Source organism: Apis florea, unplaced genomic scaffold (genome assembly GCF_048593485.1).
Source record: "Apis florea isolate Af1SG1 unplaced genomic scaffold, ASM4859348v1 contig_3367_pilon, whole genome shotgun sequence".
Taxonomy (NCBI): domain Eukaryota; kingdom Metazoa; phylum Arthropoda; class Insecta; order Hymenoptera; family Apidae; genus Apis; species Apis florea.
Genome location: NW_028256746.1, coordinates 6,187,967 through 6,203,165, shown reverse-complemented (window position 1 = coordinate 6,203,165; position 15,199 = coordinate 6,187,967). Strand labels below are relative to the sequence as shown.

The 15,199-nt window shown below is 41.5% G+C and overlaps 1 protein-coding gene across 8 annotated transcripts in view; it reads left to right on the top strand.

Moving 5' to 3' along the window:
* Nucleotides 1-15,199, top strand: part of LOC100868461 (dystrophin) — a 410,667-nt gene that overhangs the window by 317,317 nt on the left and 78,151 nt on the right. For all 8 annotated transcript variants that reach the window (XM_086912122.1, XM_086912124.1, XM_086912121.1 and 5 more), the window contains one exon: nt 829-1,001. In XM_086912122.1, the coding sequence (XP_086768248.1) occupies nt 829-1,001 (173 nt within the window). The remainder of the gene's footprint in view (nt 1-828; nt 1,002-15,199) is intronic.

Below are 15,199 nucleotides of genomic sequence, written 5' to 3'. Positions count from 1 at the left end.
ACTTTTGGCCAAACCCTTTCGCCGCAATTCACGTCATCGCGATGACGGAACACCGCGTGCAAGCCTTCCCCTCCCCCTTCACTCCCAGATTTTTCTCGCAGACGCGTGTACAGACTTTCTTTTCAGAGAGAGAGAGAGAGAAAATCGGCGAGGGAAATATCGCGCAAATTCTTGAAATTTTCCACCCCCTGGATGGATGTTTCCCGCATCTTGACGTGGATAGGAGAGGTTCCATCGCCTTTATTTAATAATATCCGTTTCATAACAGGATTATATGCTTTAACACCACCTCTTAAATGAAATTTCATCGATAACGCGTCGATATAACTCGCATCGATCTGTTCTATTTCATTACAGCCGTTCACCCTTCTCACGTACGTTGCCGTTATAAAGTCACGATTTTTTCTCTCTCTCTCTCTCTCTCTCTCCGAATCCAGTGGTTGGTTACAGTGTGTCTATTTGAGGTTTCGTATATATCCCACCGCAATTCCGCACAGTTTTGATTAGTTTTGCAACGCGTCAATCGGTATTTTTTTTTTTTCTCTCGTATATTTTTTATTTCCCTGTCGAACACGGTGCAAATTGGAAAGTTGGGGAAAATATTTTGATCTGAGAGAATCGTTGTCCTGTAAATTCCGATTTATTATTTATATCGGATTTAAATCGTTGCGCGAATTGCGTTAATGAGAAAAAGCATAAGACTTGATTCGAAGCCTGTGGAATATTGGAGGATCGTACGATGTTTCTCTTTAAGTGGTTAAATATTATTTTAATAATATTATATCGATAATATTTTATTAACAAGAATATTTTGTTTTTTTGTTACAGGACCTCCAATCGGAAATCGAGACGCACCGAGACGTGTACACGTCGTTGAACGGCACAGGCCGGAAGCTGTTGAGCTCTTTGGCGAGCCAAGATGACGCTGTTATGCTGCAACGACGACTGGACGAGATGAACCAGCGATGGCATCACTTGAAAGCGAAAAGTATGGCAATAAGGTAAGTTGGCGAGTTCTCCTTTTCTTCCTCCATTCTTTCCCTTTCCATTTTTCAATCCAATTAGCGTTCGCAACGAGAAACGACGTGTCTGGTTGTGGAATAGCCAAGTTTTCGGTAACCAGGTGTCCTCCTTCTCGAGACGGACGTTCCATTTTGGCTGTGATCTCTGTCTAGCGAAAGAAGAAGTAGTTGTAGAGAATCCGAGAAACGAACGAAAGAATGAATTATACGCGGGAATGTTGAAAGTTGAATCGCGACGGCCAAGGATTGAATTATTGTAAGGAATGTGAAAGTGAAAGAGACGAAAAAAAGTAGAAAAAATTGTGGACAAGGAGAAGAAGATTTAGAGAAAATAGAATATATATATATATAATGTGAAACAGGAAGTGAGTGATGCGAATATAAGTGATAGAATTGGAGAATGATATGTAACAAGGGTAGAGAAGAGGATGAAAAATGCGCGAAAAAGAAAAAGAAATATAATAGTTGGGAGGCGGAGGTTGAAGATGGATGAAATATGGAAAAAAAGAAAAGGACGCGTTTGATTTTAAGATATTACATAATTCCAACGAACGACTCGCGAATTCTATCGTAATTTTCTTTTAGAGTCAGCGTTATATACTTTGTTTTTTTTTTTTTTTTTTTTTTTTGATGATCCAAAGTAAATTCTCTCCTTTTTTATATATATTCCTTTCTCAAAGAGACGCCAGTTTACTTGCGAAAACTTGATTTCAAATTCCATTTCGCGCGTCGATCGATCTGTTAATCCATCTCGTATTAATCGAAAAACGCAACGTCAAATCGTTCTCGCAGCAACGAGAGTTCGAGATCGTTTCGGGGTGAACACGCGTTTCACGCGGCAACAATGCGAAAGATAACCATTGAAAATACCATCGACGAAATCCTCGCCAATGCCTTAATATCTTTCGATATTTTTTCCCTCCCCTTTGAAACGAAGATTGACATTTAAACACTTACCATTCACAGTGGACAAAGGGGTGTAGATATAAAAGATATAAAACCCCCCCCAAAAAAAAAAAAGAAAAAAAAACAATAAACCACGAAAGAAAAGATAACACGCAACATACAGCTCGAACGAACGCGATTAATTTGAAAACCGCGATTAACGCGATCGACGCGTTTTGGAGGAAAAACGTGGACGGTGACGAAGGAGCAGGAGGGGAAGATGTTACAAAAAAAAAAAAAAAAAAAAAGAAAGAAAAAAGAAGAGAAGAAAAGAGAAAAAAGGGGGAAAAAAATATTCGTAAATCCGGGGAACAACGAAGCGAGAATTATTCTCGTGACAACATCGTCGGAACAATGGCTTTTGACGCGCGAACAATTCCAAAGATTTCCAAAGCCCGGAGTCCGGGTCAGCGGCCGTGCACACGCAGTAGGTTAACTATGAAGCCGGAAATTCTCCGAGCGCCATTCTCCTTTGATAACGTAGCAGTTATGCGTCGCGGTAATACGTAAGCAGAAATTGTACCGTGGAAAGTGCGCGCCCCACCCTTAACAGGGGAAGAGGGATCTTTGACGTTCGAAGCGATTTACTCGATCTCTCTCTCTCTATATATATATATATACTCGCGATGAAATCCTCGCGGGATTTTCCTGGGAAACTTTGAACTTGGAGAGGACTTTGATACCTGCGTAAACTTGGTGATTGATCGAGTGGATTATTAAATTTAATCATTGATCTTGATTTTTTTAATTAATCTTTTTTGTTATACAAATCGAGTCGAGTAGTATTGAAATACGGGTATATGATATAATGTGCGTATTAAGAGATGGATAGTTAGTTTAGGTGGATGGACTTTTTTTTTTTTTTTGGACAGTTTTTGATTGGAAAGCAATGAACTTCGATCTTTCTTTTTAACCTCGATACTAATGATCTTCCTCCAGTTTCTTTTTATCCCTAGAGGAGACTAAGAAAAATTGATTTTCGTTGCCTCGATACTAATGACCCTCTTCGCTTTAAAATATGCTTACGTAACTCTTAACTTTTCTTTTTTTCAAAAGGACAGTGATTTTTAATTCTTAATTAACACACAACGAACGAATGTTTTTTCGACGAATTTTTACCGGGTACTAATCTTGTGATTAACCTAAATTTTATTTTTTTTTTTTTTACCGTTTTAATTATGGCATTACAGTTACTTCTTTGATCATTAAAAAAGTGAGGCGAAAAAATATTCGAACCTTAATATTTCGTCGGGGGTTAAATACTCTCCGCTTCTTCTGGGTTCACCACCCGTGTTCCGCGCCCATTTCTCGCCGCGATGAGAGGGGAAGGGAGAAAATCGAGAACGTTCGCTAGTTTGTGAAATTCGTAGGTGAAAAATTACCGGCCGCTGTTTTTCCTTTTTTTCTCTCTCTCTCTCTCCTTTTTTTTCCAACGTTGAAAAACCCCATTCATCTTTCAATTCTCGAGGAAAAGATGAAAAGAGACCGTTGCTAGTTCTTTGAAATTCGTCGATGAAAAATTACCACGGTGACCTGAAACGCGTAACTAGGAAGAGGGGGAGAGAGAGAGAGAGAGAGAGAGAGAGACAAAGCGTGGCGAAGAAAATTCTAAAGTCAATGTCCATTTATTATTCCCCGTTTCGCTTAATCAATTCCCCATTTTTATTCGCCAACAATAGCGGAAGAGAGAAAGAGAAAGAAAAAAACGAAAATGAATCACGACCTGAATCTCGCGGATACTACACCCCGTCGTAGTAGTAGTCTCGTTTTACATCAGCCAGTTTATTATAAATCCTTCTTGGATTTGCCTCGGCAAGAAAGTTGGCCAAATCTTCCACGTGGAGGAATAAGTTTACACGGGAGAGGCAGTTTCAAAGGCAGAGCCTTCGATCGCCATTCAACTTCGATCACGTGCACGCTCACGGATTACGTACGCCTCTCCCCATATCGAAATCCTTATCCGTGGAAATTGCGAATCCTTGTTTCCGTCTTGTGTGCCTCGCATACACGATACCAGTGCCACGCCACGCACGAGTCTGATACAAAAAGATCATCACGATCGCCTCGAGGAAGATCTACGTTCCCCTCCTTTCCCAAGAAAATTCTATGGAAATTTCGGCGACACGAGCGCGCGTAATCGGATTCCTAGCCGCGAGGAACTCGATGACGCTGTTCATTCCAGAGTTGCCAACTTCCAACACCACCGGCCGGACGAACTATGCGAATTCGGTGACGTAATTTTCGCGAAATATTCGACGCGAGGTCGAAAGATGGCTTTCAAGTCGGGGAAATTTCAAGTCGAGCGTCTTCCCCTCGATTTTTTCTTCGCCAAACCGTACGTTATCCACCGTTGCGTCTTCAATCCCTCGATTTCCCGCTTTTAATAAAGATCCTCGCTGTTTGACTGAGCGGTAAACAAGGGAGGGTTGATTTTGCTTAGGAGGGTTGTCGCTTACCTCGTGATGATGCGAATGAGACCCGGAACGAGACTCGCGGGCTTACAAACGTTTCTAGTTTATTAGGGGAGGGAAGAGAGAAAAAAATAGCCGAGTTGTTTATCGAGATATCATCCAGGATTGTGTACACTCGGTTGATATTAGTCTGGTTTAATATCTGGACGAATTCCGAGAGTTTATCGCCGCGCTCGTTTACCTTCGAATGATCATAACGTTTGGGAAAGTTTGATATCTCGAATACCCGAAATGAAACGGATATGAACGTGTGAACGATTGAAAGGTTATTAAATTCGATCCCTGTCCAATCTCAATTTTCGTCCAATTTTTTGATTCGAGAGATAATTCGAGAAGCGAAGTCTTGTTCGATTGTTGTATGATCGAGCCAACTTTTTCCCCGAAACAACGATTGATTCCTCGATCGAACGAGGAGAAAGACGGAGAGAAGCAAACCCTCTCTCTCTCTCTCTCTCTCTCTTCCTACATCGAAGAGGATTAATTTCAATCCGGGGGTGGTCAAAGTGTTCGCGCAAAGGGTCTGGGAATCGTTCCACTCGGTTCACGAGGAATGATTCGAAAATTTAAGCAGTAGAGCGGAGTCAGCACCAGGGTTAACCCGGATAGAGTCGAGCAATCAGTCTCCATTAATTAGTCCGGATTGCTTGATTACCGGAACAAGAGTGTACGGATGGATAGGACACAAGGATGCTGCGACGAATGCTAAATCCTCTTTTTCCTCGATTTTCCATCCCCTCTTTCCTCCTCCCCTTCTTCCTTTTTTTCTCGAATCGGCCGCCATATTTATCGGAGGGAACCGAATCTTCTTCCAAACTCCACGCGGATCATCGTGCTAGGTTCGATTTCAACGGATGCCACCTCGAAATGCTGATCCCGATAATTCGACCGACGATCGTTTCTGGCAACGGTCTCGACTGGGTCCAGGGAACACCGATACCGTTGATACGTTACGTCAGCGACGAAAGTTTCGAACAAACGGGAGGGGGAGGATGCTTTGTCCAGTCTCGAGGATTGCCTTTTTTAATAGAATGTCGCTCTGCGAATCCACATCTGCGAAGATCCATCCATCCATCGGTTTGCAATATTTTTCATCGTTTCTGATTAACCTGTGAAACGTTTCGAACGTTTTTTTATCTTCAGTTAGTTTTTGTCGAGAATCGTTGCGTCCAAGTTTCGTAATTGTAACGTCAATTTTTGAAGATGCAACAATGAAATTTACAGCAGCAAATTTACGCGCGGAAGGGAATTTAGAAAATCGTTAAAAAATCGTTCTTAACTCGTTTTTCAATGACAAGTATTATTTTTCACGGATTTCGTGTTTCTTCGATTCTCTTTTCGTTGCGCGAAATGAGTTGAAAAACGCGTTGGTAAAATTTGATGAGGGAAGGAAAAATCGTAAATAAAGATCGTTCGATCCCCGTTCAAAGAACGAATCCGGTTTAATTTCACCGGGAACAGCTTTCGCTTGCAAACGTCGTAACTTTTTTGTTCCGCGTGCAACAGCTGCCTGCCGCTGTTGTTTGCCGTACGAATTACACAATCCTTTTCCCCTCTCGAGTAGCGAAACTCGAGAGTGTTTCGAGAGAAGGTTTGCGAAGATTCAGCCAAGTGAAAGGGAACGTAAATTCGAGGTAAACTACATTGTTGCGAACAAACGAAGAATCGATGGTTAAAAATCTTTTCTCGTCAATTCTCGTTGAAAAAAATTCATCTTGCATCATTATGTATCATCTTTCGATTCGAAAATTCTTAGCGATCGATTCTTCTATTGTTTACTCGAAACTGGTTAAATTTTTTGAGGGAAATTCTTAACAAGAATTTTCACCACTCACCTGTAGAATTTAATCATCTATTTTGCATACAAATGAAATTTAAATTTTTGTTAAAATTAAACTCGTAAAAATAAGTAGATACGTATAATTTGCATTTCTGAATAAATTGCAACATTAATTTTGTCGAAGACAAAAGTTTTCAACGATATTCTCAATAATGAAACACGTGGATTAATCGTATTCTCTTTGAATGAATCTAATCTTGAATCGAATGTAATGAAAATTTCATTTAACGAAGAGTTCGCGATCGAAAACAAACGGAACCGTCTTACAAGTAGCGAGTAGATAAACAAGTTCTCTCTCTCTCTCTCTCTCTGTCTTCCCTCCCTCTCAATCGATCCAACACGCAGGATACAAATTTTCCTATCGAGTCATCCCCCGAACGGTTCCAATTTTCGTGTACAAATTCTCGAACGAGGGGAGCAGCCGCCGATTGTTTTTTTTTCTCCCCCCAAACGTGGCGATTCGAATGGTCGTGGGTCGCAAAAAAATAAAAAAATAAAATAAAATAGAAAGAGAGAGAGAGAGAGAGAGAGAGATTCGGCGAGGCCGGATGTTGAACAAGTCCGAAAGGTCCGCACTGTGCCGGATGCAACTCCTGCCCTTTTCACGTGCGTGCCACGGTAACTAATTGCCGCCGATATTGATTTTACCCGCCACCGGTATCTTGTTTGCGCGAAATCCCTCCCCTCCCTGGCTGGAAGCAACGAAAAGTCGCCGATTTTTATCTCGGCCACGCTTCCCTCGTTATAAATCTCTGTCCGTTATCCGGGAGAGGGGGTGGACACTGTCGAGAGGCGAGGGAAGAATGAAGTTTCTGCGATTTTTATGTGACGCGGAGGTTTATATATATATTGTGTGTGTGTGTGTGTGTATTTATATGTGTGTATACGTGTGTTGATACAGAAGCGGGTATAATTTATTTCGACGACGACGGGGGACGGTCATCGGTCTTGTTCTTTCATTCTGTCCGTGTTTGTAGGAATAAAAAAAAGGAAAAGAAGAAAGGAAGAGGAATTGTAATAAAACGGAGGGAAACGAAAGGAGGGTGAGGAAGGGTAGTGGAACAGTGATAAGTTGTGATATTAAATGGAATAATGGTCAATGTTCTTCTCTTCTGAACCGAGGGAGAAACAAAATAACTTTAATGGGTAATGAGTCAAGAGGATCTATAACGATTCGAAATATTACACGCGATTATTTACAAAGGAATAAAGAATCGTACGAAACTTCCTTCTGTTTCGAGGTCAAAAAGAAGAGACAAAAAAAAGGAGAGGTTGTTTCTTCGAACACCAACGCTCTATAACTCTAAATATTACGCGTTAAATTTGCAAGCTGCCAGATCCCTCCTCCCCATCGAAGAGTATCACGAACGAAAATGGAAACTTCTGTTCTCTTCGCCAAAAGCGAAGGAAGAGAAGAAAAATGAAAGAGGAAGGATGTGGAAAAGGATTGCTTCCGCAAACACGGAGGCGCGCGATGGGACGTTGCTCGACAGATGCACGGTTGTTATTCGAGAGCATGAATCGGGAGGAATAATTACGGATACTGGCGTATAGAGAGGAGGGGGGAGGGGAGGGGAGGTTTCTCGTCGGCGCCATTACTCGCGATTAGCGCACTCGCGCGTTCACGTATGCAGCGGCACGGTCGTTCGAAATCATCGAAACTGGAAAAGGCTGGAGAACATCGTCGCGGAGTTGGTTGCATTTACGGCTGCGACCCGTGGAAAAGACTTCAAAGACCGTGCCGCGTTCGCTGAATTTCCTTCAACGCCATCCACCACTCGTCGCACGAGAATTGTTCTCGCTTGAAAACGTCGCGACTTTTCCGGAAGCTCCTTCGGAAACGATCGTTCGAGACTTCGTTACGGGACGGTTGTTCAACGACGGCTGCCTCGAAATCGCCTCTTTCTCTCTGTTTGCATCGCGCCTTTCGAGAACCATAAGGAATTTGAGTGAAAGGAATTTGAAGAGTGAGAAAATCGTGGATAAAGATTTATGAATCTTTTCGTTGAATCGATTTAGCTAGTTCAGAAGTGACCAACGTAACAAGAATTTCGTGGAAGAAAAAATTGGTTTGGCTATTGAATATCGAGAGACACTTATAGACGCAAGAATTAAAGGCTTTCCTTTTTTTGATTTTAAAAGCGATCTTTTCGAAACAGCCGATCCGTTATTTACTTGCCTCGAACTCGCATTCTTCTCGAACAATGAACGTAATAGAAGTTGAATGAAGAGAGAGAAAGAGAGAAAGCGTAGATATAAGATCTTTACATTTTCCTTTGACGTGCGCGAATCGTCGATGATACGTTTTGAAAATCAACGACACAAAGGGGACACGAGGTACGATAACACGAGACAGAAAAATCTTCTTTAAAGAAAAAACGTAAAATTGCAGAGCAAATTATAAATATATTCGCGTGGAACGTTGGTGTATAAAAATATTTTGTCTCTTCTTTTGTGTGGAGGACAATAGACGCAATCGTGATTTACGTCTATCGTTGCGTATTGTACCGTAGCTCTTATTAGAGAACAAAAGTATTTCGAAAAAGAGGAGGACTGTTCCCGTCGAATTATTAAATCGTTGGATAACAACGAACGGATATTAGATAAAAAGAAAAAAAAGCTCGATCGAAAAGGAGCAGCGGCGGCGGAATCGTTGAATTTCGTCGACGATTTCGAAAGGTGGATAGCGATTCTGGGGGAGAAATGGCGATAGCTAGTAGTAGAGAAGAGTGGCGATAGTTGATTCGTAGCGCGCGCCAACCGAACCGGAAGTGACAGATAGATAATCGCGGATCGTGATGAATCGTGGGGCCAAGGCCCTTATCAGCCGACCTGTACACCGTCGTCCTTTTCGCCAACACACCGGAATCTGTCACGTACACTCTCTTCCGCCACCGGAACCACTGGATCCTGTCTCTCTCTCTCTCTCTCGAATCCAACCTCGAATCGAAGTTATTTTTACGTGACGTCGTCGCAAAGGCGCGGAGTGACCAGCAGGGAATTTGTCGAAGGAAGATGAGAAAATATTTTCCTCCCGCATGCGATGACGTGCGTTCATCTTTAAAGGAAATTATGGCGTGGCAATTTGAGGCGATGGTTAATGTTGTCGCGATGTTACGAAGTTTGGCCCGAGGGGTTGGCTCGAGTTTGAAGAAGAAGAAGAAGAAGGAAACGTTGAATGAAGATCTGATTGGATAGGGAAAAGGAAAATAGAAAGTTGTTTAGAGTTGCGTCGTGGAGTGGGGCAAATAATAGAAATTGAATTTGAGAAATTCGAATATTATTCCTCCTGAAGGTGGACAGAGTTTATTAATAAAAAGTAATTTAGAAGTATTATAAAAACTAATGCAATTCTCTAATTCAATTAACAAAAAAGAGAATTCAAAAGATCAGGAATCCAACAGGAAGAAAGGCAACGTTATTCGTTCACCAAACACTGGAATCTCGTTTTACCCGATCCCTCGAAATAATGAAATAATATATCTAACAGCGATACAACCGATTCACCGACGAAATCAAACTGTCGCTCAGGCCTAAGCTTTCTTCCTTCCTTCCTTCCTTCCTTCCTTCCTTTCAGTTTCGCAACAGTCGTAACTCATTACCGGTACACACGTAACAGAAAGCCGTTACACGCGTTTCCACGGGGGTATATCGGATGCTACGATAAAGCTTAAAGTATGATAAGGTGTGGCTTAGCGTTAATCTCCGGAAGAGCTGTCGGTTTTCCCGCGCGGGCCTCCTCCTCCCTACCCGCAAAATGCACCTTCCTTCCCCGCCTTCCAACCGTATCCACGATGTCTATATTCCCGGGCATTACGTACCGTTCGAGCCAGATGCGACCCGACCGGTTTACTTAGCCGTCGTTCTTCCGTGTCCTTGCCGGCATAGTTGGGCCAGGGGGATGAGCTCTCCTCCACCGCTTTCCTCGCGGAGGAGGGTGGAATCGATACGAATTTATGTGGCCGGTCGTTAAACAAGGATGATGGGATGTGCGAGCGTTTCATCCCGATGGATATAGATTGCCAGCTCGTGGTTTCAAGTTTTTTTTACGATAATTAAAACATTTTTTTTTTCTTTTTTTTTGGAATCTAAGAATTAATATATTTTTGTAATTTCTTTAGAGATATTCTTTAACTATTTTTGTGTGTTTTTTTTTTTTTTTTTTTCGAAAATACGATTTATCGAGTCTGTGTCGCGATCTTCTGTTTCTCATCTCGACGTGATATTTATACGCGAATTTATACGAGAGATTACGATTAATGAATACGTGACACGCTCCAAGAAGTAATTAGAATCCTCGTTTGCTCAACCTAAATCTTGCCGCGTATATAACATTAACGCGATCGAATGAATGAGAGTTTCAAAGGGAAATCTGGGCGACTCGATTTATCTCGTATTCGAAGAGAGGCGTTTTCTTAATAAATCTCCTCCAAATATTCGATATCGATTTATAAAGCGTTAACGTTATTCCAAACAGAACTGCAACTCGCCGCCAATAGAGGGGGAGGAGGGAGGGTAGGGTTGGCGTTTAATCGAACCTAGCCGGCTCGAGTCATTCAGGGGAAAAGCGTTTCGCAGTTGAAACCCGGCGGTAAGCGTTTAATCTGCATAGATTAATTTGATCTGTAATCAAATCTGACCGCCGATGAATTGGGACGGTGGATCTCTTTTGGAACCGACGTCGATTTCAAATTATCGGTGTACCCTCGGTTTAATAGTAACGATAGTAGTTGCTCGAAATTATATTTGTTACGTGGATTATCATTTCGAATTCATATCGCGGTTAGATAACGGTGCAATTTCTAAACAACACGCGTGGCCAAACGTTCTTTGAACCCGCGTGCCTGAAATCTCCCTGGATAACGTCGCGTTTGAATCATCTCGATAAATCGAACTCGAAAATTAACTTTTTTCCAACTTATTTACGGATTATTATTTATCCGTGAATATTTACGCGAGTTTAATCGAATTTTTTATAAACACGATCGAGGGAAATAATTCATTCGCGGTGGACGATTTTACAAAGCAAAAAAAAAATATAGATCGAAGATAGAAGAAAGATCGATCAACGACGATAACGATAACGAGAGATTCGAAGAATCGAAGCGAAGAAATCAGAAGCAATTTGACCGAACTCCTGCGAAATAAACGAAACGCAACGCGCGTTCCAGAGAGAAAAAGTCAAAGCGTTCGGTTCAAAGTGAAATCCTAGAAACGAGGTTTTCGCGAGAACAAAGGGGAGGGCCATCCATGGGGAAACGAAGGTGTGTCCTCGAGGTGTGTCGTCGGCCCGTGTGACGGAGGATCGCGAGGAGAGATTCGAATCCCCCCGGATTCTTGCCCTTGTTTCCTGGACGAAACATCGAAAGGCCGTCCCTCGAGACGTTGAAGGCGTTATCTCGGGATATTTTTCGCGCGGCCAAGCCGTGGAAAGGAGAATCTGATATCGAAATCTGTCCGAGGAGATGATGGCGGGCGTGTTCTCTCCATCCAACCCCTTAAGAAAAGGGAAAGAGAGAGAGAGAGAGAGAGAGAGTTTGAAAGGGGATGGAGAAGGGGGAACGAGAGGAGACGCTCGCTCGCGCTTGATAAAAAATGAAAGAATGACTCTGTGCCCGGAGGTGAGGTCTCGATGCCTCAAAGGGAGATCTGAAATGAGTTTCTCTCGGAACAAAGGATCCGTTCGCGTCATCGAGGCCAGAGCAACGTTCGGTTACTGGGTCGTCGCGATCTTGCGATTTTAATTCAATATTCAAAACGGTCGGTGAAAGGAGGAAAAGAGGGGAGGGAGGAAAAAGCAACTCCCTCCTTCTCGCGGCAAAAAGGGGGAGGAGAGGGATCCCTCTTTTCTTTGCGCTGAGCGCTGCTGAGTTCATCTTCTTCTTCTTCTTCTTCTTCTTATTCTTTTCTACGACAAGCTTCGACTTGAAAGACGGAAACTGAGACCGTGATTGAATCTCGTGCGGATGCATTGTCGTGCGTGCATCAATGTGTGATACGGGAAATGGAATTCTTTTTTTTTTTTTTTTTTTTCATTTTAATTTTTTCCAAGATGCTGTCTCGTCCTTTATAGCCGATCTCTTTCGAAAGTCTTGCGTGCAATTCTTATGTTGACGAGTCGTGTCATAGGATATCCAACGATGATTTTATGCGAAACATTATGAAAATGTGCAGAATTATATGTGAAATAGTTTTTTTTTTTTTTTATTATTAGCGTTACGTATTTTGATTTAGAGAGAATGGAATTGACTCTCAATTCGTTTCTAACGAGATTTTTAGATCAATTAAGTTCGTTAAATCATTCGCTCTTTTAACAGGTTGTAACAAATAATTATACCAGACGAGAAATCCTTATCTAAAAATAGAACGATAGAACAGCCGATGAAACACGCTTTTGATTAAAATCGGATAACAAATTAGATTTTCCATACTGTTGGCGATATTTTTACGATATCGGCACCTTGAAATATGTTGCTCGGCAGAAGGAGGCAATTTCGATCGATATAGGAATTCAATAATTAATTTTTCAACCGACCGACGCAAATAAGCCGGATTTAAACCCGTCCAGACGGTGAATCTTCATTACAGTAACTGTAATAGGATTCCGCGTGACTGATAAACCGTTCCATCAAAATTAATCGGTTCGATTACCGAATTAACCATTCGTTCTATACAGAGGGAGAGGGGAGGGAGAGGGAGAGTAGGAAGGGGGTGAAAAAAAAAAATGGAAAAAAAATAAGGATAAAACGATGATCAGAGAGGAGGGCCGCGGTCTGGCCGCATTAATCGTCCGATTAAACGACTTCCAATAAATTAGTCAGATTATAAATACAGCGGGAGAGCGTCGACGTAAAGCGCACGCGGTCCAAGCGATCGATTATCGATTGATACATACATACACATACACGTGTATACATATATCGCGTCGATTGGAATCAACGTGGCTCGAATCACGATTGGAAAATAGCGAATTACCGGCGGTGTCCGGGTTTAAAGGACATAAGTAAACATGGATATTTGCGTTCTCATTAGAAAAGTCGTATCGTCGTATCCCCCGTAACTTTGATGCGATCGATATGACGATCACAGGCTTCCGCCAATTCCGGGGGAGGGTGCGTGGAGGGGACGCACTTCAAGGCGAAATATCGATTGAAACGTACACGCTAATGAGATAGGGCATTGACGATTAATCGTGGAAGCGCGCGTGTTGACTTTCGATTTAGTTTGCCTGTGCTCCCGGCTATTTGGTCTTTGCCGATACACAAAGCGAATGGTAATCCTTACTTAATCTTATCTTTCGTGAAACGAATGGAATTGTGTGTTTTCTGGAAATGTGGTTGTATTTGGTTTAGATAGGTTTAGATAGGCAGAAATCAAGGAGGGATAATTTTTCTCCCTTCCTTTGTCATCTTTCGCAATTTGCATCATCTGTGTTGGATTGTTAATAAGCAATAATGTGTTAACTCCTCATCAATTCCTCTGAAATTCCTTGGTTGGATTTGATAGGCGATTGAAATGATTGTGGCCGAATTCTAGTAAGTTTTATTTTGTTAAGAGATTTATGAAAATTTATTTGTTGAATGAAAAAGAGGCTTTTGTTTATGCTCACGAGAATAGGCGAGAAAGATAATATTGGTGAGGATCGTACGTTATTTCAACGACAATGGGCCGAGGAAATTTAGATGCTCGTGGTCCTATAGTTTCCACATGAAATGAATCGAAAGCTTATTGAATTTACGTGGAACGTATAACAATGTCTGGATCAACTGCTCTGTGCTAATTCTATTGATTCTAACTGCTATGAATCGCAAACAAAATTAGTATATATCGTTTGATTTGCGATAACAACCGATAAATATTTAAAAATCGCGATTGACATAACTCTGTACAACAAAGAAACACCTTTTTAACTAAAACTATATTTTTCATTTGTTACACGAAAGATTAATAAAACTTTTTTTATTTTTAAATATCGTTTGAAAAATCCAAAAATTGTAAGCCGATTTTTAAAATCGTATCGTGTCGTTATATTTTTAATAATTCAAAATTATTCGGCAACATATCAAATGAAAAAGCTCGGTGGAAAAACGGTACAAGTGCATTTCTAGAAAAAAAAAAAAAAAAAAAAAATGAAATAAACAACAAGCGAAAATCTCGTCTGTTCGTGTTATCATAAATTTTTATATTATTTCGATATATGCTAATATACTTTTGCACGCCACGTAATATTTTAATATTTGGAGCCGTGCGATTTTTAATTTTTATTTTTAATTTTATCCACATCTTCATCGAACCATCCCTTATCCATTCTTTCACCGACGAACCACCCTTCGTCGCTCTTTCAAACGCCATGTATCCAAATATAATTTCACGATCAACACCCCACCGTCCCGATTTCATCCCAGTTCACATTTCCATCGAATTAAAGAATTAATCCCTTATCAACTCTTTCAATCCAAATATAATATTTGCAACACGATCGAATACCGGAAAGTAGTCGGTCGAGCCGAGGCGCGGCGTTAAACGCTTTCGAAATCCCATTTATCGGCCCGACTTAATCCGCCTAATTTGGCCGACTATTTACGACAATTCGGATGGGGTGTTATTAAATCGAAGGGCCGCGGGAAGAGAGAGCGAGAAGGAAAGTTTATCGAGCGTTATAAACGCCACACACCATAAAACGCGACGATTGAACCGCCATTATTACCCTGGCGGCAGGGTTAATTTTATTTAAATCTCCCTTATTGAAATCGATCCTGGATCGACCTCGATCAAAAGGAGAAACTAATTGCTTCTATTGCGATTGTGAAACTTGGCGAGGAATAAACTTACCTTGCTAACCGATACGCGAGCCGTGAAATTGGGAAGATTGTAGTAAATCGCTTGCGTTAGCGATTAAATAGAGAGCGCGGTGTAAATATAAA